Consider the following 25,387-nt stretch of genomic DNA (forward strand, 5'->3'; position numbering starts at 1 on the left):
ACCTTCCAAGATTGAACCAGGAAGAAATAGAAAATATAAACAGACCAATTACAAGCACTGAAATTGAAACTGTGATTAAAGATCTTCCAACAGACAAAAGCCCATGACCAGATGGCTTCACAGGCGAATCCTATCAAACATTTAGAGAAGAACTAACATCTATACTTCGCAAATTCTTCCAAAGTAGAGTACAGGGAGGAACACTTCCCAACTCATTCTATGAGGCCACCATCACCCTGACACCAAAACCAGACAAAGATGTCACAAAAAAACAAAACTACAGGGCAATATCACTAATGAACAGAGATGCAAAAATCCTCAACACAATACTAGGAAACAGAATCCAACAGCACATTAAAAGCATCATACACCATGATCAGCTGGGGTTTATCCCAGGAAAGCAAGGATCCTTCAATATATGTAAATCAATCAGTGTGATACATCATATTAACAAACTGAAGGATAAAAACCATATGATCATCTCAATATATGCAGAAAAAGCTTTCAACAAAATTCTACACCCATTTATGACAAAAACTCTCCAGAAAGTAGGCATAGAGAGAATTTACCTCAACAAAATAAAGGCCATATATGACAAACCCACAGCCAACATTGTTCTCAGTGGTGAAAATCTGAAACCATTTCCTCCAAGGTCAGGAATAAGACTAGGTTGCCCACTCTCACCACTATTATTCAACATAGTTTTGGAAGTTTTAGCCACAGCAATCAGAGAAGAAAAAGAAATAAATGGAACCCAAATCGGAAAAGAAGAAGTAAAACTAGCACTGTTTGCAGATGACATGATTCTATACATAGAGAATCTTAAAGATGCCAGCAGAAAACCACTAGAGCTAATCTATGAATCTGGTAAAGTAGCAGACACAAAATTAATGTAAAGAAATCTCTTGCATTCCTATACACTAATGATGAAAGATCTGAAAGAGAAATTAAGGAAATACTCCCATTTACCATTGCAACAAAAAGAATAAAATACCTAGGAATAGACCTAACTAAGGAGACAAAGGACTGTATGCAGAAAACTATAAGACACTGATGAAAGAAATTAAAGATGATACCAACAGATGGAGAGATATACCATGTTCTTGGATTGGAAGGATCAACATTGTGAAACTGACTATACTATCCAAAGCAATCTACAGATTCAGGGAAATCCCTATCAGCCTACCAATGGCATTTTTCACAGCACTAGAACAAAAAGGTCCACAATTTGTATGGAAACACAAAAGTTACCGAATAGCCAAAATAATCTTGAGAAAGAAAATGGAGCTGAAGGAATCAGACTCCCTGACTTCAGACTGTACTACAAAGCTACAGTAATCAAGACAATATGGTACTGGCACAAAAACAGAAAGATAGATCAATGGAACAGGATAGAAAGCCCAGAGATAAACCCATGCACATATGGTCACCTTATCTTTGATAAAGGAGACAATAGTATACAATGGAGAAAAGACAGTCTCTTCAATAAGTGGTGCTGGGAAAACTGGACAGCTACATGTAAAAGAATGAAATTACAACATTTCCTAAAACCATACACAAAAATAAACTCAAAATAGATTAAAGACCTAAATGTAAGGCCAAACACTATAAAACTCTTAGAGGAAAACATAGGCAGAACAGTCTAGGACATAAATCACAGTAAGATCCTTTTGACCCACCTCCTAGAGAAATGGAAATAAAAACAAAAATAAACAAATATGACCTAATGAAACTTAAAAGGTTTTGCACAATAAAGCAAACCTTAAACAAGATGAAAAGACAACCCTCAGAATGGGAGAAAATATTTGCAGATGAAACAACTGACAAAGGATTAATCTCCAAAATATGCAAGCAGCTCATGCAGCTCAACTTCAAAAAAACAAACAATCCAATCTAAAAATGGGCAGAAGACCTAAATAGACATTTCTCCAAAGAAGATATACTGATTGCCAACAAACACATGAAAGGATGCTCAACATCACTAATCATTAGAGAAATGGAAATCAGAACTACAATGAAGTCTCACTTCACACCAGTCAGAATGGCCATCATCAAGATATCTACAAACATTAAATGCTGGAGAGGGTGTGGAGAAAAGGGAAACCTCTTGCACTCTTGGTGGGAAATTAAATTGATAAAGCCACTATGGAGAACAGTGTGGAGGTTCCTCAAAAAACTAAAAATAGGACTAGCATGTGACCCAGCAACCCCACTACTGGGCATATACCCTGAGACAACCATAATTCAAAAAGAGTCATGTACCACAATGTTCATTGCAGCTCTATATACAATAGCCAGGACATGGAAGCAACCTAAGTGTCCATCAACAGATGAATGCATAAAGATGATGTGGCCCATATATACAATGGAATATTACTCAGCCATAAAAAGAAATGAAATTGAGTTATTTGTAGTGAGGTGGATGGACCTAGAGTCTGTCATACAGATTGAAGTAAGTCAGAATGAACAAAAAATACCATATGCTAACACATATATATGGAATCTAAAAAAAAAAAAAAAAAGGTTCTGATTAACCTAGGGGCAGGACAGGAATAAAGATGCAGTTGTAGAGAATGGACTTGAGGACATGGGGAGGGGGAAGGGCAAGCTGGGACAAAGTGAGAGGATAGCATTAACTTATACACACTACCAAATATAAAATAGATAGCTAGTGGGAAGAAGCTGCATAGCACAAGAAATCAGCTTGGTGCTTTGTGACCACCTAGAGCGGTGGGATAGGGAGGGTGGGAGGGAGACACAAGAGGGAAGGGATATGGGGTTATATGTATGCATATGGCTGATTCACTTGTTGTGCAGCAGAAAGTAACACAACATTGTGAAGCAATTATACTCCAATAAAATGTTCAAAAAATTAAAAAATAAAAGAATTGACACTATGAAAATAAATTAATTAATAAATAAAATAAAGGCATCTAATTCTCACCCTTCTCACTTCTTTAATACATACATAAATAGGGGACAAGGGATAGCTCTTCTTTACAACAAAATTCCAATTAATGAATTCAGAAGGGAGAGAGTGATGTCAGCGACATGGTTTAATTGTTTTCCATCCTCATCCCTCATAGAAGATCAACTTTGACAATGACCCACAGATCAGTGTACTTTTGTCAGAGACTGGGTGTCTAGCAGAAACATTCTAGCATGCTGTTGGAGCAAAAAATCAAGAATAGTTGAATTGAATAGGGTAAGAAGAGCAGTTTCATTTTATGCATGTTACCCCTCCCCTCCAAGGCAACACAGCCCAGTGTCAAATTCTTCCACAGGGAAAGTGAGAGCATAGTGGGTGACTGTCTGGCTTCCCCAGCCCTGTGGGACACTCCCCAAGAGGCCCACTTCCTTTTCACCCAACACAGAACACTGAGGTGATTGTTATGACTGAGGGGTTGGGAGAAGCTTGGAGCACAGCAAGCAGGACTTGGAACTCATCATAGGGCTGCAGATTCTACTCACCACATTGCAGACTACATCAGGAAGCCCATTCATAAACCACTTTGGATGCCTTGCCTGCAGACTCCTCCATCTGGCCCATAGGCATCCCCAGTGTTCCACATACCTCACCCACACTCATATGGCCAGCTCTCTGCATATGCCTGCATGGACTGTGAGTATGAGCCTTTGCGGATGGCTTGAAAGCACACACAGAAAGCCAACACAGCTCTGCAGCATTGGGAGAAGGCATGCAAACTTGAGCACTTGACAGCACTTCTCCAAGGAGAACAAAAGAGAGGCTCTCAGCATTCAACCTGGCTTTGCAGGATCAAGAGAAGGCATACAATCTTAAGAATAACGCAAGGGGGCTTCCCTGGTGGCGCAATGGTTGAGAGTCTGCCTGCTGATGCAGGGAACGTGGGTTTGTGCCCCGGTCCGGGAGGATCCCACATGCCGCGCAGCGGCTGGGCCCGTGAGCCATGGCCGCTGAGCCTGCGCGTCCAGAGCCTGTGCTCCGCAACGGGAGAGGCCACAACAGTGACAGGCCCGTGTACAGCAAAAATAAATAAATAAATAAAAAATAACGCAAGAGGGAGGAATAGGTGTGGAGTGGGTACATCCCATCCACAGAAAAGTTCTGAAAAAGCCTCAGAATCCCTGGTTGGGCTGACTTGTGAAGGTATTTCTCTCCTGAAGCCAGTGAGTAAAAACTGGAGGAGGTGATTCCTTCTTCAAATTCGAAGACAGCAATGCAAGACTTCAAGGAACACACACACAAAAAAATAAAGAAAACGTGGTACCATCAAAGGAATAGAATAATTTTCTAGTAATCATCCACAAATAAATTGGAGATCTGTGAATTTTCTGATCAAGAATTCAAAACAACTGGTTTAAGGAAGCTCAATCAGCTATAAGAAAACACTGACCATTCAATGAAATCAGGTAAACAATAATGAATAAAATGAGAATTTCAACAAAGAGAAATCATATAAAAGAACCAAACAGAAATTCTGGACCTGAAGAATACAGTGAAAGAAATTAAATATAGGCAATTGTGAGTGTCAACACCAGACTTGATCAAGCAGAAGAAAGAATCTCTGAACTTAAAGGCAAATCATTTGAAATAATCCATTCAGAGAAGAAAAAGAAGAATCAAAAGTAATGAAAAAGAGACTATGAAATTTATGGGATACCATCAAGAGATCTTATGTATGAATTATGGGGGTCCCATAAAGAAAAGAGAGAAAAAGTGGTGGAAAGGTTATTTAAAGAAGTAATGGCTGAGAAGTTCCCAAATCTGGGGAGAGAATTGGACATGAAGATACATGACACTCAAAAATCCCTAAACAGGTTCAACTTAAAAGGTTTATACTGAGACACATTATTATTTTAAATTTTATTTTATTCAAGTATAGTTGATTACAATGTTATATTAATTTCTACAGAAAATGATTCAGATATATATATATATATATATATTCTTTTTCATGAGCTTTTCCATTATGGTTTGTGACAGGATATTGAATATAGTTCTCTGTGCTATACAGTTGGACCTTGTTGTTTATCTATTCTCTGTATAATAGTTTGCAGCTGCTAATCCCAAACCCCTGATCCAACCCTCTCCCACCTCCCTCTCCCCCTTGGCAACTACAAGTCTGTTCTCTATGTCTGTAAGTCTGTTTCATAGATAAGTTCATTTGTGTCACACTTTAGATTCCACATATAAGTGATATCATATGCTATTTGTCTTTCTCCTTCTGACTTACTTCACTTAGTATGATAATCTCTAAGCCCATCCATGTTGCTACAAATGGCATTATTTCATTCTATTTTATGTCTGAGTAGTATTCTATTGTATATATGTATGACATCTTCTTTATCCATTCATCTCTTGATGGACACTTAGATTTTTTTCATGTCTTGACTGTTGTGAATAGTGCTGCTATGAACATAGGGGCACATGTTCTTTTTGAATTATAGTTTTGTACAGATATATGCCCAGGAGTGGAATTGCTGGATAGTATGGCAACTATATTTTTAGTTTCTTGAGGAACCTCCATACTGTTTTCCACAGTGGCTGCACTAATTTACATTCCCACAAACAGTGTAGGAGGATTCCCTGTTCTTCGTACCCTCTCCAGCATTTGTTTTTTGTCTACTTTTCAATGATGGTCATTCTGACCAGTGTGATGTGGTACCTCATTGTAGTTTTGATTTCCATTTCTCTAATAATTAGCGATGTTGAGCATCTTTTCATATGCTCGTTGACCATCTGTATGTCTTCTTTGGAGAAATATCTGTTTAGGTCTTCTGCCCATTTTTGATTGGGTTATGTTTTCTGTTGAATTATATGAGCTGTTTGCATATGTTAGAAATTAAGCCCTTGTCGGTTGCATCATTTGCAAGTATTTTCTCCCAGTCCATAGGTTGTCTTTTTATTTTTTTTCTGGTTTCTTTTGCTGTACAAAAACTTGTAAGTTTGATTAGGTCCTATTTGTTTGTTTTTGCTTTTATTTCTACTGTCTAGGGAGACGGACCTAAGAAAACATTGGTACGATTTATGTCAGAAAATGTTTTGTCCATGCTCTCTTCTAGGAATTTTATGGTAACGTGTCTTATATTTAAGTCTTTAAGCCATTTTGAGTTTATTTTTGATACACAAAATATACTGAGAAAGTAGTCAAATCATGCCACTACAGAAAGTCATCAAATCACAAAAGAAGATAGCAAAAGAAGAACAAAGGAACTACAAAAAACTCAGAAAACAATAAGATGGTATTAGTAAGTCCTTACCTATAAATAATTACTTTAAATGTATGATCACTGAAATATTATTTAAAATAGCCAAATATGGAAACAACCTAAATGTCCACTGATAGATCAATGGATAAAGAAGTTCTTTTTGATTTAAGGTCATGGAGATATTTTCCTACACCCTCTACCCAATATCCCCAACCCCATCCTGGATGATTTTGAAATAAATCTGAGACCTATCATGAAATCCATAAATATTTTAGTATATATCTCCAAAAAAATAAGGAATCTTAAAAAAGATAAATCCACAATACCATCATCAAGCATAAAAAGGTAAAAATAACTCATTATCAAGTAAAGCAGCAGCTTATTTCTGAGTAGAAATGATTAGGACTGAATGTGGTAATGGTCTTAAGAAAAGAACTAATGAGCTGTGGGAGTTCAGGGTAGGGGGGAGGGTAGTTTCCAGCATTAAAGAACAACTTACCCAGGGGAAAGGATTATGTTTAGGACATCTTACAACTGTTTGTTTTCAGCTTTTCTCGGAAAAGTAGTTCTGAAATAGTACACAGGGGGCAGTCCTTCTTCTACGTTGAATACTTGTGGATATTGTATTCTTTTCCTTAGTAAGTAGGAAATAACAGAGAGAGGGATTGAGTTAACAGCAAGGAAGTTGTACATTTACAATTTAGACAAATTGTGAGCATTCAAAGCCAAATTCTAATAATTCCAATATGGAGCTTATCTTCATATTCATCTTCCCAGTTGAAAATATTCTCTTTCCCCTGGTTTAAAATCTTGCCTCTAGCCATTGAGGGTATCTTTAAGTTGCTTGCTTGAGACAAGGCTGTCTGTAATCATGTATTACCAAAATATACCAAACATTTTCCCATGCCTTCCAGTCTCTTTTTAGTGTTTCCGAAAGATTTATTCAGTTCAGGTCTAGAACTAAAATTTAATATCTAAAGATAGGTGAGAGGATGTTTTTCTTTATATAATTTTCACCTTTTAGGAAGTCAGAATGCATGAGGTTAGAAAGCAAAATTTAAAAAAAACAAATAAAAAACCTATTCCAGTAAATAATGATAGTATTGGATTTTAACCTATAGATAAAAAATTCATGAATCCATATTGATATAAATAATCAAGTAAGTAAATAAATGGGGTAGAAGGGAGAGCTCCTCCTTGCAGCAGAATCCCAATAAACATAAAAGGAATGATATAAATAGAAAATCACCTTTAGGTGATCACCATAATAATACTTTTTGCAAAGAAAACCATTGATGTTAAAATTGTTGAGTGACATATAATGAAAAATAGAATATTTGCAGAGTCTCAAAGTATCTCACTGTATATTACTTAATTACAAAGGGAAAAAGAGTATCTTTACAGTGGGGAACCATGGCAAGATTCTGGTTAACCAAGGTTAGCATCATCAATAATAAAATATACTAGCATCATAAACTCTCAACATGATGTTCCTAGAAAGGACAAACAACATTTCTACAGTATTCTTATTCAAAATACATAACTTTAAAGAGAGATAGTTTTCAACATACTGACCAATACATCTCAAAATTGTCAAGGTTATGAAAGACAAGGAAATACTGAGGAACTATCACAGACTGGAGGAGACCAAGGGCACATGACAGCTAAATGCAACATGAAATCCTGGATTGGATCCTGAAATAGCAAAAGGAGAGCAGTGAGAAAACTGGGAAATCCGAATAAGGTCTGTATATTAAATGCATCATTGTGCCAATATGAGTTTTCTGGTTTTGATAATTGTATCATAGTTATGTAAGATGTTAACACTGGGAAAAACTCAATGGGAAGTTTTTGTGCTATTTTTGCAACTTTTCTTTAAATCTAAAATTGTTTCAAAATAAAAAGTTAAATATTAAGGGGAAAAAAAAAACTCTTCCAACAGTACACACGTATATCCTGGCTTGGGTGAATCCATTTACAAACATCTCACCCTTCGGATGGCTTGGCTGGGCTGGGCCATATTAGAACAGAGGAAATTTTTTTTTTTAATTAACATCTTTATTGGAGTATAATTGCTTTACAATGTTGTGTTAGTTTCTGCTGTATAACAAAGTGAATCAGCTATATGTATACATATATCTGCACATGCCCTCCCTCTTATGTCTCCCTCCCACCCTCCTTATCCCAGTCCTCTAGGTGGTCACAAAGCACCGAGCTGATCTCCCTGTGCCATGCAGCTGCTTCCCACTATCTATTTTACATTTCGTAGTGTATATGTGTCAATGCCACTCTCTCACTTCTTCCCAGCTTACCCTTCCCCCTCCCTGTGTCCTCAAGTCCATTCTCTACATCTTCATCTTTATTCCTGTCCTGCCCTTAGGTTCTTCAGACCATTTTTTTTTTTTAGATTCCATATATATGTGCTAGCATACGGTATTTATTTTTCTCTTTCTGACTTACTTCACTCTGTATGACAGACTCTAGGTCCATCCACCTCACTACAAATAACTCAATTTTGTTTCTTTTTATGGCTGAGTAATATTCCATTGTATATATGTGCCACATCTTCTTTATCCCTTCATCTGTTGATGGACACTTAGGTTGCTTCCATGTCCTGGCTGTTGTAAATAGTGCTGCAATGAACATTGTGGTACATGACTCTTTTTGAATTATGGTTTTCTCAGGGTATATGCCCAGTAGTGGGGTTGCTGGGTCATATGGTAATTCTATTTTTAGTTTTTTAAGGAAATTCCATACTGTTCTCCATAGTGGCTGTATCAATTTACATTCCCACCAACAGTGCAAGAGGGTTCCCTTTTCTCCACATCCTCTCCAGCATTTATTGTTTGTAGATTTTTTGATGATGGCCATACTGGCTGGTGTGAGGTGATACCTCATTGCAGTTTTGATTTGCATTTCTCTAATGATTAGTGATGTTGAGCATCCTTTCATGTGTTTGTTGGCAATCTGTATATCTTCTTTGGAGAAATGTCTATTTAGATCTTCTGCCCATTTTTGGATTGGGTTGTTTGTTTTTTTGATATTGAGCTGCATGAGCTGTGTATTTTGGAGATTAATCCTTTGTCAGTTGCTTCATCTGCAAATATTTTGTCCCATTCTGAGGGTTGTCTTTTCGTCTTCTTTACGGTTTCCTTTGCTGTGCAAAAGCTTTTAAGTTTCATTAGGTCCCATTTGTTTATTTTTGTTTTTATTTCCATTTCTCTAGGAGGTGGGTCAAAAAATATCTTGCTGTGATTTATGTCATAGAGTAGAACAGAGGAAATTTGCTCTGCAGAGCAAGGCATTTTCTTGGAGATCTCTAACTCACTAAGTGCTGTGAAGCCCTCAGAACAAGCAACAGAATAGTAAATGTTGGGAAATATTTCTTTTATGCTCCACACAGGGTTTAGAGCACCTCTGGGAGTAGTTTTTGTTTTTTCTCAAATAATTGGAGACATAAGGAGCCATTCTTAGACATGACTGTGGACTAGAGGCAGCCTTCTAGGCCATACGCAGACTTCTCTTTCTGGTCCCTGACTTTTGTTTTCTTTTTTTAAAATTTTTATTGGAGTACAGTTGATTTACAATGTTGTGTTAGTTTCAGGTATACAGCAGAGTGAATCATTTATACATATACATATGTTCACTCTTTTTTTTCTTTTTAAGATTCCTTCCCCGTATAGGCCATTACAGAGTATTGAGTAGAGTTCTCTGTGCTATACAGCAGCTTCTTATTAATTATCTGTCTTAACCTTGAGCATCTTGATCATCCCTTGCTCTTCCCTCCATCCTACTCTTAATTCACTCCCTAGACACTAACCTCTGAAGTAAAAGTAAAGCAAGCACAAGTCAGAAAAAATCTCATAAAACACGCACACATGAGTGTACGCATGTGTGTCTGTAGTTTAGGCAGTTCTAATGCCATCAATATCCAAACTTCTACTTCTCCATCCACAGGGGAGCAGCAAAACTGCAGTCATGTAAGTTTGTACCTGCTGCTGTTAGTGTCTCCCTTTCTGCCCCTTTTCTCTTTAAATGGCATACCATTCATCTGCCATTTCCATTTTACACAACTAGCTCTTCCCTGCTTTGCTTTCACATCCACTGCTAAAGAAGAAAGAGATTCAATAGCTTAATTATATTGACAGAATATCTGTCACACTAATATAATGTTACTTTCCTTTCATGGACAGCCTGAATATTTTAAGGGCTTGGGAAATTACACTTCAGTCCAAAAATGATGCTAAGCCTTACACTGACCCCCATGAGCAGGAAATGCTCCTGGCCCCACCAATATCTTGAGGTAGGGGCAGGACTTTCAGGTCGACTGCCTTGGAATGAGACCTCTGACTTAGAAAGTTCATGAGGAAGTCTCCCAACAAAGCTCCATGCCACCCTGAACCCTCACAGCCATGGTGGAGTCTGGGAGACAATTTGATCTGCCTCTGTGTACTGTCCAATCTAGATGTGTGAATCATCCAAAGAAAGCCCTATATACTCATCCCCAAGTGCTCTCAGCCTTGTTCACTAGTGCTGTCTCTGGGGATGGCATATGTGGAAACAATATCAGGAGATCCCCCTATCTTACTAATTGATAAAAAGAGATTTGAGAACAAAGACTGAGATTGCTATGACTACTGATTTTTTCATAGTTCAATCTTTATCATGCATTTCTGACCTCCCTACTCTTCTTCCCCTTACCACTGCTATTACAATAGTATGGTTAATCTACAGTCCTTATTAGAATTTCACCAGTTATCCCATCACTGTCCTTTTCCTATTCCAGAATCCAATCCAGGATCCACATTGGATGTAGTTATGTCTCCTTGGCCTCCTCCAATCTCCAAATACCTTTGGGTGCTTTCTCTCCTTCGACCCCAGCAAGACTGTAATTTACAAAGCTAAGTTTCATTGACTCTTAGCGTGGCACAGACCGGCGGAGTCTATACAACAAGCTGCCATGCTGCAGGTGAACATGGAGCTGTCATGCTGGACTGCTTTGCTTCTCACACATCTCCACTTTGCCTAATAGGAGAGCTCTGAAATCAAGGAGGTCTGGGGACTTAGACCAACATTTCAAGCTATAAGCACAAGGTAGTTTTGAAGTCTCATGATTAATCTTTAAAGTTTTCAGGGATTTTATATTTTACTCAAAATTCTGCATATTTATTTTTAATTCAGAAAGAATTCTTCCTTAAATTTTATAACAAAATTAACATGCCAGGAAGTTGTACCATGTTTATTCCCTGACTTGAAATGTTCATTGTTAATCCCTGCATGCTTCAGTCTGAGAAGCTCAAACAGTGTCCTTTTACCATTTCAAAAGTATGACTGGATTACACAAGCCATCACAACTAAATGCTGGTGTCCAGCCACCACCTACAACACGGTCCCTATAGGCGAATGCCTTCCAAGTTGCAAACAACTGACTTACAAATTTTGGCTCACAATCTACTTATAAGCTGGGAGCTGTTTGTTCTAATACAATATCCTTGCCACAGGGTATGTCATCACAACAAATCGTTCTTTTAATTTCTGGAAAACGCACCACTTCTTCAAGTTATATGTTGATTTTTTTTTTTTCCTCTACATATCAAATGGCCTTCAAGCAGAGTTTCCCAGTATGACTGTCTAGTTGGGAAAACAGTCTGACAACAACAAAAAGAAGATACATGAAAGAGCAAGATTGAACAGATCTCATTTATAAGCAAGGGCCTTTGATTCTGTACTCTGTCCTTCAGCTTCAGAATTCAATTTTCCTACTCAATTTTCTGCTGTTCAAATGATGCAGTCATTTCGTTGCTTGGATATAGATGGTAGGCTCCAGCTCTGAAAGCAACAAAGTTGGTGAAAATCTCACAGGAAGCCAAGCTCTTCTTTGTCTTTTGTCAAGGCCCTTTGTAGTTTCAAAATGATCAAAAGCGAGTGCAGGTGAAAAGCAAACACTGCGGTGAGTGAAGCAAAGGGCAAGCACTGGAAATTTTATTCTCGTTGTAGGACAGGTTTTACTGAACGGAGAGTTGGTGGGGGCGGGGGGGCGGTTATCGTACCCTTGAGGTCACTGGAGTTGAATTTTGCACTTCCCAGACCCATTTTAGAATTGGGTCAATGCTGTTATTGCTTCTTGGCTATGGGAAACTTCTGTCGGAGGGGATATCTTTTCTTCCCCTTACATGATTTTTTTCTTCTAATCGTGCTTCCCCTCCTTCAGGTATCATGCTTGAGGAGAGTGACATCATCTGTGTGGCAGTGCTTTCCGGGTTCCTTACAGATGGAGGTAATTGCAGATGGAAAACCTACCACAGGAGGAGACTACCGGTAACCATGAGAATTTAAAAGCTGGCATGTGTAGATCATAATGTTCTCTGAAAATCTGACTTCCTGAGTAACTTTCAGTTCTTTCAAGATGGAATGTTCTCTCTTTTCACTTATGATTTGGGATAATTGGATGCCTTAAGGGAGCCTTGAGACGTATTGTACTGAAGGAGCCTCTCCTGTGTGCATGACTCATGCCAAAATAGAAGTAGATTAAACTTCATGTCACTGGCATCAAATTCCTAGCCTCTGAGAGTTTATCTTTTATATTAGGGCTCTGCAAGCTACAGCCCTCCAGCCAGATCTGGCCCATGGCCTTGTGCGTTTTTTTGTTGTTATTCAGCCTACCAGTTAAGAATTTTTTTTTAATACTTTTAAATGGTTGCGGAAAAACAAAAGAAGAAAAATATTTTGTGACACATGAAACTTACTTGAAATTCAGATTTAAGTGTAATGAATATAATTTTATTGGAAACACACCCATGCCCATTCATTTATGTATGGCTTTCGGCTGCTTTCGTGTAACAGCTTCAGAGTTGAGGAGTTGCAATAGAAACCATGTGGCCTGCAAAACTTAAAATATTAACTATTTGGCCCCTTTTGGGAAAACTTTGTCAACCCTTGTTCCATATCCACTGAGAATTCGCTTTTGTTCAGTGATGTGCAGCAAGAAGGTGGGCATGTCTGGGGCAGTGGACACACATAAGGGAGTGGGGGGCAGGCTGGGGAAGCATGAGGACCCTTAGAGGACACACTTGCCAGGCACCAGCTGTCTGTGGCTAAAGCTGCTCTTTGCTTTGCTCTAAAGAATTGTATGCATATTTTTAATAAAAGGAACAAAGATCCTAGTAAAAGTTGGATAAATTAGGATACAGAAAAGGAGAGAATAGCTGTCTCTGTACCATAGTCATGCATTTTTCTCTCTCTGACTCTTACTCTCTGCCTCACTATCTTTTGTGGTTCCTCTTGGAATGAGAATTGTAAGATGAGGGAGAGGAAGAGAGACAGAAAGAGAGAAAGAATTTTAGATGAAAGCAGAGGACTCAGGTAATTGAGCAGAAGACAAAGGAGCCATCAAAGTGAGAATGGTAGAGATAAAGATTATGGAGTAGTGAGCAGGGCCTTGCAAAAAAGTTCTGAGGCATGGATGGTGCCATCCTCTATTCCTGCTACAAATTAAGCTTTCTAAGAGGGGGCCATAGAGACTTTATTAATTGATTGATTGACTGGAATAGAGATCAAGAAGATAAGGATGTAGAAAGAGGGTGGAAGTGAGACATGGCATCAAAAATTAATTTTGCTAGCTGTTTTGTGATAAAAAGCAGTTTTTTTTAACTTGTTGCCATTGGACTCTAGATTCAAATAAAAGCTTGTACATGAGCCTACTATATAGATGAGATAAAGATGGACCAGCAGGGATTTAAGCTGGCCTGACCTCCAGCCACGCACACTCGTCTACCTCCATCAGGGATTTCACAGTGCGTGTGTGCGTGTGCTCTCTCTCTCCCAAGAATAATCACCACTTTCTCATTTGGGGGTGGGGGAGGGGTCATTCTGACGTTATGGGAGTCACTTTGAATCTAATTAACAGGAAGAGAGAGGACATAAACATGCGTTTGCCGTCTTTGTCCACACTGGACTTGTATAACTGCCATAAAGTGGTTTGCAGTTTGGTAATCACACAGATAAATTCACAGCTCACACATTTTTAAACTATGTTGTAATTCTCCCATGAAACCCAAAAACACTAAGGAAAGGGTTAGCTTATGATGCATATGAAGCAGACGTAGGTTTGTTTCATTTGGTGTTGGGCAACTTTTTAGGGCATCAGACACCTAGAAGAGGACCATTAATCCCTAATTTTAAAATAACAGCATTAGCAGCACAGGGGCTACCAAGCCCTGGAGTGAACAGGACTCTTTGTAACCTTAATCCATGGCAGATTTAGATTTATGAAGGCATTTGCCATTTGTGTTGAACAAGTCAGTGTGAACAATTAAGGATCAATTTGTTGACAAATGTGCCAACATAACAATTGGTCTTCCTTTTAAGAGTTTTCCATACTTTTTCATTCTGTGGCACACAGGTCAACTTGTTAGAAGACCAGAAGACTTGGGGTTTTATGCACCCTCCTTGCCATTTACTTGTTCATACCACACAAACCAACCACATTAGAAAACACACACAAATGTGCCAAGAACGCCTGCCTCTCTCTCCATCACACTTGTAGCCACCTTTTCCTAATGGAGCATGGAATTCCATAACCTCAGGGAACATCGGGACTACTTCAAAACACTCCCAAATGTTCTAGAAAATGGATTTGGACCTCGCTTATTATTTTGCCTTGAGAAATGCCTTACCAACATTTGTGCTCAAAGAGGTTGTTCTACTACCCTGAAACATTGCCTTGGAAATAAATGTACAGTGAGGAACAGACAATTGAAGCCCTCTACCCCTCCAGCCTCACCTCTTCCCTGTGGTTATAGGAAGCATTATACTTTCCATCAGCTCTACCCCAAAATCAACAGGAAGAAAAACGTTAAGCACAGAATATGAATTATCTACTATTTACATAAAGAAGACTCCCCTAAGGATCCCATTAACATTTAATGTATTTCAAAAGATAACCACATGACTTCTGGGCAGGCAGATATCTAAATCAACAGATGTTCAAGTTAACATAGGGAATCACAGCCTCATGCTGAAAATAGGACCTCTATAATTCAGCTCCAGTGTGGGCTAAAACCATGGAGTCCACAGAAAGCTCTCCTAAATAATTCAGTCAGTATGATCATTAATGACTTGTAGGGCTTATGGTCTCTGAATAACAGTTCTTTGTGAAAGGCAGAAGTTGGAGGGAAATGTTATTACTCTTGCATAGGTTGTTAAACTTGAACAAAAATATAAGAAGTAATATCAGCATGAAATGACTGTTTTTCTTGTGCAGAAACTCTTATCAAAATCAAAAGCTTGCTTTGGAGCAGTAATAAATCTGCTTCTGATTTGCTCCACCCGGAGTTTGAACAGTTATCAGATGATTATGTCTCAAATAGATTTTCAGGGCTCCATTTCCCTGTACCAAACAGCAAAGGGATATTTCATGCTCCACTACTTAACTGAGCATCCTGTTCCTATATGAAAGGTTAAGAAGGTCAGAGAAATTTAGAAAGATTAAATGCATTACAACTCTGGAAATAAATTGTTAGGGCAGAGAAATGCTTGAAAACCTCATGACTCTTTTGCAATAATGTCTGGTTTAGAGGTTGTATGGGGTAGGAGAGTTGAGTGTTTGAGGAGGAAGAGTTGAATGTGGAGGAAGGAAGGAAGCCATAATGTACAGAGTTAAATGATGGTGGGTTATTACTTGACAGTAAGTTTGAAATGGTTCCAAAGAATAGTAAATGAAAAGGCTAATGTGGGAAAGGTTTGACATTATTAGTGAACACGATGACTGATGGGAGGCTTCCTCCAGGAGGACCTGGACAATACACTGGCTTTAAAAGCAGACCTGAGCGTTGCACAGATGAAGGGAGCTCAAGCTTAAAGAGATCTTTACAATTTTCAGTAATAACTAGGCAGAAAAACTCATAATCCACAGAACAATGGTATTTTTGCAGCCTGTAGGAGGACAGCAACTCACAGTGCTGTAGCAGGGTAGAAAATGCAGAAAGAGGCTAAGCAAAGTGCAGAAGGCAGCGAATTCAAATTCAAAGTAATCACAACTCCAGTAGCTGTATGTTGCTCTCTGGTAACGTCTCGGATAGTCAATTGATAGTCAAGTTTTTATGGAATATAAACCATAGACCCACTACAGAACAAGGTGCTGTGAGACAAAAGCCCAAGGGTTTAAGGTCTAGCTCAGAACACAGAGCCATTTAATGAACCAAAATGTATATAATAATATATCAGATTATGTGTATGTGATACTAATAATTTGAAGTTCAGAATAAATATAATAAAGTGTCAATGATTGCTATAGACAGAAAATGGGCTGAGTTCACCAGGGAAGGCTTTAAGAGAAGTAATTTAGGAAAGATTTCTCAAGAATGGATGCAGTGGTTCAATACCCCCTCCTTTTAATTTTGATTTTGAAACATAATGGTCTTCATTTCTGTTGCCCACATTGTAATAAAAGCCTGACCTAATGGTGTGACTCTAAGAATGGGAACTGCAGACAGAGTATAAGGATGTAAGCTTTGTGAGGCTGTGAGATAAATATTTCACTTGGATGCAATTTGCAATTTTTATGCATATAGCTTTCCTGAGAGTGTGATTGAATTTAGAAAATCTAGAAGAGAGAGGGAGAGGTCTATTCTCAGAGAACAAAAAAATTCTAAAATTCTTTTTGTACAGAAAGAATACTGCAGCTTCTTAACCCCTGAATGTCATACATTTTGAATATGTATGACAAGAAGATTAAACATTAATAATGTGCAATGAAAATTAATTTTATAAATGTATTTATTACCTCAAATTCTAGTTTTCTTAGTTTAACTGGTCATGTTTAATAAAAAGAAAAAATTTTAATGATGAAAAATGGAACCCCTGATGGTAGTTTGCAAAAGATGGAAAGGAGATTATGATGATAACTTTGGTAATGTTCTAGAAATTATTTTTAATAGACTTGATTTTTTAAAGACTTTATTATCTTAGAACAGTTTTAAGTTCACACAAAATTGAGGAGAAGGTACAGAGATTTCCCATATGTCCTTGCCCTACACCTGCAGAGCCTCCCCACTATCAACATCCCCCACTGGAGCAGCACATTTGTTACAACTGATGAACCTACACCGACACATCATAATCCCCCAAAGTCCATAGTTTACCTTAGGGTTGTCTTTTGGTGTTGCACATTCTATGGATTTGGACAAATGTATAATGACACATATCTATCATTATAGTACCATACAGAGTATTTTCCTGCCCTAAAAATCCTCCGTGCTTCACCTATTCACCCTCCTCTCCTCCAACCCCTGATAACCACTGATCTTTTTACTGCCTCCATTGTTTTCCCTTTTCTAGGATGTCGTATGGTTGGAATCATACAGTATATAGCCTTTTCAGATTGGCTTCCTTTACTTAATAATATGTGTTTAAGATTTTCCATGTCTTTTTAGTACTTAATAGCTCATTTTTTTCAGTAGACTGTGGTGAGTAATAAAATACTGTCACCAGGCAAAATCCTGCAAAACCCACTTCAGGCAGGAAAAAAAAAAAAAAGATAGCCTTAATTACCAGAGCTCAGACGCAGTCCAGTGTTAGCAATACAGAAAGGATCTACAGTTGAGTCAGTCAGAAGCATCAGCTTTCAATGCAGTAAAAAGAGTCGAATAACAAGTCAAACAAGCTGGCTGATCCCAAGTCCACAGGTGAGGTGACAGACAACACGAAAGGGGAGTGAAGGAATAGAAATGGCAGGCAGATCCCAGTACCCTCTCTCCTAGGAGACCTCACAACTTCTCTGTTGCTTTCATCCCTACACCTTCAAGAGATGGTTTTCATAAGTTCTTCTGCTTTCATTCTGTCCACTGTTCAAATCTTATAATGCCACCTTATCTGTTCCTCTTGTACAATTATCCTGCAACAGAAGAATCACATTCAGGGCATTGGTGGCCAGAACAACTGGTAGAAGACTCCTGTTAAATCCAAGTCTTCCTTGCTCTCCTCTTGACTTTTACAGTAAATGTCCAAACAACTGTCAATACCTCCTATGTGGTTTCTAGAGGTCACGCATGGCTGAGTTGGATCTGCCTATAGGTTAACGTATCTGTTCTCTTACGTCATGACTTCTACTTATATCTCTCAGAGACAAGCTTTTCCTGTCTCATGGCCACCATCTTACATAGATCACTAGGGTAGAGCCCATTAATAACAGGAACTATTTTCTTATTTAAATTTTCATGACAAACATCTAACTGCCCAGAACATAGTAAGTTCTAGATGCCAAATACATGTTTCTTGACTGATTGAATGACGTTTTCTTCAGTTACTTTAGCTTTAAAAAATCAGTTTTCAATGGCTTTCTTCTCCAGCTCCATTAGCAGCCTTCACACTGAAATAATTAGCTATTGCCTTGGGTCTTGGGAAGGAGAAACAACTTCCAGACACTGGCTATTAATTTAGGAGGATTCATATTAGATACAGAATTAGTGTCATGCTTGATTCAGCCTTTCATGTCTTGAAACATGCCTCAGGCCACATCTGAATGCACCGAAATGCAGCAGGAATTCTAGAGCTGTGCTGAATCTTGGTCATGGCCATCAGCAGAGGAGAGCATACGAAGTACATAATGTCATGCTAGACACTGTGAGGGTGAACAGAGAAGGAAGAAAGCCACTACAGTTGTCCTTACCTTTTCCCCTAATATGTTCCCAATCCCTATTCACCCATCCACCTTAAATCATTTTAATTTGTACTATCACCCAATGCACACACATACATACACACTTTCCCCAATTGCCCAACTATATACTAATCTATCTTGACTAAAGTGTGAAAAAAATTAATTTCTTCTAATTAAGTCAAACTAATGTGAAAGTTTTTAAAAGAAAACGTTATGGGAAAGAACTAAGAGAACACAAAACAAAACAAAGAGTGTAGAAACAGATGAATTTCACAGAAACATATGTATATGAGCCAAATTTAACTCAGTTTAGTACATTTAACAGGTTAGATTGGCTGGCCCCAATTTCCTTCACTTCATGAGGAGGGAATCCTTCCAACACCGACCATATTTGCACATCAATAGTAATTTCCACGACTAGGCCTCACTCAGTGATGCAGGCACCCCTGTCAATGCTCCCTCCAGAAGATGATTTGCAATGGCTGCATGTCCTCCCATCAAAAACAAAACAAAACAACAACAACAAAAAACACTGAAAACAAAGCAAAAATAAAGTACACATTTTTGTAACTCCATTCACCACCAAACTTCTTGAGAAACAAAACTAAACTCATTGCCTTCCCTCCATTTGACCCCCTGCCAGTCATCTTTATCCCACTGCACTTTGCCTCCTGCCTCTAGCACTTCTCTAGAGCTGTTCCCAGAAGGTCTGAAGCAACCTCCTGATTGCCAAACCCAATTCCCAGTTCTCTAGACTTGTTGTTTGACCCTGTTGGCCAACTCTTCATTCTTGGACCTCTTTTCCCTTGGTTTCTGTAATCCTTCTGGTTAAAATCCTACCAGATAATGTTTGTGTTTGTTAGTTTCAAAATTGACTTGAAATGGCTGATAAATAATATGAGTTTCTATTACATGCTCTCTTTCTACCACTCTGGTCATTCTCTTTGTTTCTTTCTCTGTCTCTCTTTCCGTCTGTCTCTCTCCCTGGTAGTAACTTTGTGTTTACCTATTTCTTAGATGTAGTTATTTATTCTGCCTCTATCTGCATCAGTTCCCCACTTCTCCCACAAAATTTCTTCTACTTCTGTAGCTCCAACTGTCACTTAATGAGCAGAAGCCTTCTTAACTGACCTCATAAACCCTTTATTCTTGCTCCTGTTTCCCACTGTCTGCTGTCTACTGCTACATTCCCTGATGGGCTTTACCATTGCCCTGGAGGGTTAAATGGAGAGGGCAGTCTACACACCCCTTCTGCAGCCACAGGTCTTTGCATTTTAAAAGTTTACTGACTCTTTAATGCATACTTTGAATTATACCACTTTGATCTCCTCAGTCAGTATTCATCAGTCCTTCCTGTAAACCATCCTGACCCTGCATTACCCTTGTCTTTTAAGATCTCTCATAGTATGTCATGCAAATTACTAGATTATAAACTGAGGATGGAAATCAATCTTGAATACTTGTATTTGCTTAGTACAGTGCCTTGCATTAATTCATTCACAGGTTCACTTAGTTTTAACAAGGAGTATTCATTGATCACCTATTCATGCTAGACACATTTTGGGCATTGGAAGTACAGTGGTGGGTAAGACCGATACAGTCCCTACCCTCAAGAGACTAGTTCAAGAAAACAGCCATATAAAGGAAACAGGCTAATTGCAGAAAGTAGCAAGTACTATGAAGAAAAGAATGTAATGAGATAGAGACTGCTGGGGCTAACTTTATACATGAAATTCAGGAAGGCTTTCTGACATCTGAGCTGAGATCTAAGTAGGAACAAGCAAGCCACACACACACACACACACACACACACACACATACACAGACACACACACACACACAAATCCTGAGAAATAACATTCCAGATAAAGGGAATAACAAGATTAGAACAGAGAGGTAAGGAGGAGGGAGATTGTGTAGGACTGTGTAGTCCTTGAAAAGTATTTCAGATTTATTTTTAATTCAGTGGGAAAATATGAGGGTATTAATCAGAAAAGTGATGTGAATTCCAGTTTTAAAGTTCAGATTTATTTTTAATAAAATGGGAAAATATAGGAGGATACAAATCAGAAAAGTGATGTGATCTGAATTCCAGTTCTGGTTACTATGTGAGGAGCAAACTGAAGAGTGGACACAGGAGATTAGGTAAGAGGTGACACAGGAGCCCAGGTGAGGGACAATAGTGATTTGTATTAGTTTGGGACTTAGGAGATGGTGGAAATGGTTATATTTGTGATAGATTTTAGAGTTTGCTCTAACAGGATTTGAGTTAAACAAGATGGGGACTGAGACAGTTATCACACAGTAGTTACTTAATAAAGGTTCGTTGATTGCCTCATGGCTGATGACTTCAGGTACTTCCAAGGTAAGTGATCTTCTAAGATCCTACAAGTATTGTTTAACAGTACAAAAAAAAAAAGTTAGCCAGAAGTATATATATGATTCCTACCAAGGGAAGAAGTGGTATTTCAATTCCAGCCTAAGTCCAAATGCCACAACCCCTACCCCCATTCCCACCACATATTTCTATATTTCTCAGGAAAATAATTAAGCATTTTTAAGTGGATTTAAAGGAAATGTAGAATGAAATCTGTGAATATGTATATGTAGAGTTATCTGCCTTTGTCTTTGGGCAGGTCTTTTTATGTTTCTAAGCACACAAAAGACCTCAGACTCTTTAAATGAATTGACAGTTTAACCTGAATCATTTAAAGGATCATTTGAAGATGATAAGAAGAAACTTTGCTTTGACCAGCTCATAAATGCACTTTTAGTAGTTCTTTAAAGTTGTGAGAGTTTTCTCTACAAATGAACAATTTTTATGTAAGTTATTTTAAAAATCTCCTAAATGGCTCCCAGCATGTCTGTTGTCGCAAGGATAAAGTAAAAATGCTTAGAGGGAAAATTATAGTGACTTGAAAAAACACTTAAATAAGAGTTCAATTTGTAGTAGTTTTCAAAGCTCACCAGGCCTACAAATATGCTTCTGGCCAAGTTTGCACTGACTCTTCCTGCAGTAACTAAGCATGCCTCTGCTCTCTTAGGCACCTTCAATTCCAATGATGTATATATGTATCTAAGTATGTATGTATGTATCTGTCTAATGGACTTTTTGGAGTTTTTTAAAAAACAATTTTAGATTTACAAAAGAATTGTAAAATTTTACAGAATTTCTCTATACCATTCCCCCAGTTTTCTCTAATGTTTACATTTTACATAACCATAGAATATTTATGAAAACTAAGGAATTAATCTTGGTATGATTAACTAGTAAACAGAGCTAATTCAGATTTTACCATTTTTTTTTTTTCTATTGACTCTCCTTTGTCTATACCGTGGGATCCTAAATTATACTTAAATCAGCAAAACTCCAGCCCCACAGGCCAAATCTGGCCCACTTTCTGGTTTTGTAAATAAAGTTTTTATTGGAATACAGCCATGATCATTTATTTCCTTATTATCGCTGTCTACTTTTACACTAAAATGATGGTGATGAATAGATGTAACAAAGACTATATGGCCTACAAAGCCTAAAATATTTACTATCTGTCTCTTTACAAAATAGTTTGCCCACCCCTGACTTAGATGTAGTGTCTCCTGGTCTCCTCCAATCTATGACAGTTCCTTAGTCTTCTCTTATGTTGCATGACCTTGACACCTTTGAAGAGTACTGGTCAATTCTTTTGAAGAATATTCCTCAACTTGGGTTTGTCTAATGTTTCTTATAATTACCTTAAGGCTATGTATAATTGGGAAGGCTACCATAGGGGTGATGTGCCCTTCTCAGGGTTTCTTATCAGGAATCATGATAGCTATTAATACTGGGGATGTTAACCTTGATCATCTGGCTAAGGTGGTAACTTACAAAATAGTAATTTTCCTTTGTAATTACTAAATATTTTGAAAGAGATATTTTGAGATTATGCAAAAAACCTGGGTTTTTTTTTTTACTTAATAAGAGTTTTATTTTTAATCTCATTTTATAGGTTGAAGAATGCCTCATCTGATATAAAACAAATGGTTAAAAGTGAAACACACTTGGATATTACTGCTGATCTCAGAAAGAAACTCCATGGGGCTAAGAAAGAAAAATTAGAAATAACAGCTAAGCACAATGCAGAGGTAGAATTTATTTTCTTCTCAAATAATGTTAAAAGTAGGGTTTGATTATTTTAGATTCATTTCATATTAGAAAATCCTTGTTTTAACATTTATCACTATAACATTCTTGTGTTTAAAAAGGGAATTATAATAAAACAGATGGTTTTTAAAATACAGTGGAATTGTATAGGAGTATTAAATTAGAAATTTAATCAACTATTATGTTTTTTGGTATGTTGTCTTAATTTTATTTTAATTAGTGTTATACTTGATCAGAAGTGTTCATTGATGAATGCATTTGGTGACTAAGGGATTTGTAAATTAGACATTTTGGACAAAACTCCTGTTTTGATTAAACTTTAGCCAATAGACTTAAGCAAACATAATGGACTTGCCAACAGCAATTCTTAGTATGATATTCTAATGGTGATTTTTTAAATTTCCTTCATTCCTTTTACATGTATTAATTGTACTTCTTATGTAAGGAAGAGTTGTCACTTCTAGGTCATTTATTTATTTATATATATATATTAGTATGAACTCATGGATATATATTTTATTTTATTTATTTTGTTTTTTGGGTTATAATTTTTTTTTACTCAAGCTGTTCTAAATTTGCCCATTGGGAACTTTTTTAGAATTCTAAAACTGTGCCCTTTTGATATGCCGCAATTCTTTTGCATGTGTGTGTGTGTGTGTGTGTGTGTGTGTGTGTGTTCGCGCTTCGTTTACTTCAGACACCACAAGATGCTCAAGCTAAGCTTGTGTTTTCCCTGACTCAGTCCTGGACTAAACCAGTTTTCCAAGGAGTTCTGGTTGCTTTTATTGGAGAATGACATTTAGAAATTAAGTTCTGGGTGTTAGCTGTGCTCATTGCTACTGGGATATCACTATTTTAGCCACTCTCAGTGGATAAAGATAATATATTAACTCGTTTATTTATTTACTTACTTATCTGTATACATATTTAAAAACAAACATGAGTCCATTTTGATGCCTCTGACACCAATCCACCTCTATAGGGTTTATTCTACTTTCTTCCTCTTCTCATTTGTAACTTCTTTCTCTGAAAGTGAGAAACCTGGCTCGTATTATCTATAACATATACACTTAATTATCAACTGTAGTATAAAAAAAAAGTAGTTTCAGAATTCCCATCCATATCCTTGTGAGAAATAAATTTTCCACCTATAGTGAAATGTTTGTATACACTTATCTTTAGACTTACAGTGTTCAGTCAAAACACTGTTCCCCAAAATTATTTCGGTCAGCTCCTTTCCTTCCATCTCTTTCTTTTGGTTTTGTGATTTATCTGTTGTATTTTGTTGGTTAGAAGCAAGTCACAGGGCTTCCCTGGTGGTGCAGTGGTTGGGAATCTGCCTGCCAGTGCAGGGGATATGGGTTCAAGCCCTGGTCCGGGAAGATTCCACATGCCCCAGAGCAACTAAGCCTGGGTGCCACAACTACTGAGCCTGTGCTCTAGAGCTTGTGAGCCACAACTACTGAGCCCACAAGCCACAACTACTGCAGCCCGCGTGCCTAGAGCCCTGCTCCACAACAAGAGAAACCAGGACAATGAGAAGCCCACGCACCGCAGCGAAGAGTAGACCCCGCTTGCCTCAACTAGAGAAAGCCCGTGCACAGCGATAAAGACCCAACACAGCCAAATATAAAAACAAATAAATAAATCAATTAAAAAGAAAAAAAGAAGCAAGTCACAGTCCCCACCTCTAGGGAATAAGATGCCCAAGGACAGAGTGTTTCTTTTGGATTCCTCTAGTTTCCATCCAAACACTTAGAACTAATAGCTCCACAGATTTTATTATTAGGTCATGCTTGTGTTTCATTGGTTAATCTTTTTTTTAGAAATTTATTCAGCTTGATAATAGAAAATCAAAATGACTGCACTGTAGCACGGACATCCAGTCATTTCAACTCTTTTGACAACTGAGGCATTTCCCTAGACAATTGCCTTGACTCGGCTAAAACTGACTCAGGCACTTCCATGCAGACAAAGCCCAGGAGGCCATAAGTGTCCTCCTGTAGCAGATAAACTCTGCTAGGTCTTTCCTTTAATATCAATTCCTTCTCAGGTCAAACCGAGAGAAAATAGAAGGCAGGTGTTCTAAGAAAAACTGTCTCATTTTTATGCAGCTTACATTTTTTTCCTGGACCCCATTTTCTTCACTTAGGTATTGGATACATGAACTAAAACTAATTTTTTGTAGTCATAATATATAAGCTAGGACCATGATGAAGTTTAATATGCATACTTTCCACATTATACTTTAGGATAGATGTGGCTGTCCGTAAATTTGTTTGCCTCTCCCAGTCCTTATGGGAAAACATATGCAAAGCATTTGGGGATTATTGCCAAGTAGAACTGGGACCCTGCTTGAATGAAATGAAGAACAAATCCCCTAAGAGAAGGCAATA

General features: G+C 37.8%; 1 protein-coding gene across 3 annotated transcripts in view; it reads left to right on the forward strand.

The window, feature by feature from the left end:
- LOC149749541 (coiled-coil domain-containing protein 171-like) overlaps positions 1–25,387 on the forward strand; it is an 88,699-nt gene that overhangs the window by 37,665 nt on the left and 25,647 nt on the right. For 2 of the 3 annotated variants that reach the window (XR_016392638.1, XM_089908816.1), the window contains 3 exons: positions 7,791–7,936; positions 12,404–12,510; positions 22,837–22,972. Coding sequence is in view for 2 of the 3 variants with exons in the window: in XM_089908816.1 (XP_089764942.1) it covers positions 12,464–12,510; positions 22,837–22,972 (183 nt within the window). In the remaining variant the exon portion in view is untranslated. Of the gene's footprint in view, positions 1–7,790; positions 12,511–22,836; positions 22,973–25,387 lie in introns of all 3 variants that reach the window. The other variant, XM_089908815.1, reaches the window with a different exon arrangement.

This window comes from Delphinapterus leucas, chromosome 3 (assembly GCF_059928025.1).
Source record: "Delphinapterus leucas isolate spDelLeu-1000000601 "Yukka" chromosome 3, BTC_Dleu_Yukka2, whole genome shotgun sequence".
In the NCBI taxonomy this organism is placed as follows: Eukaryota; Metazoa; Chordata; class Mammalia; order Artiodactyla; family Monodontidae; genus Delphinapterus; species Delphinapterus leucas.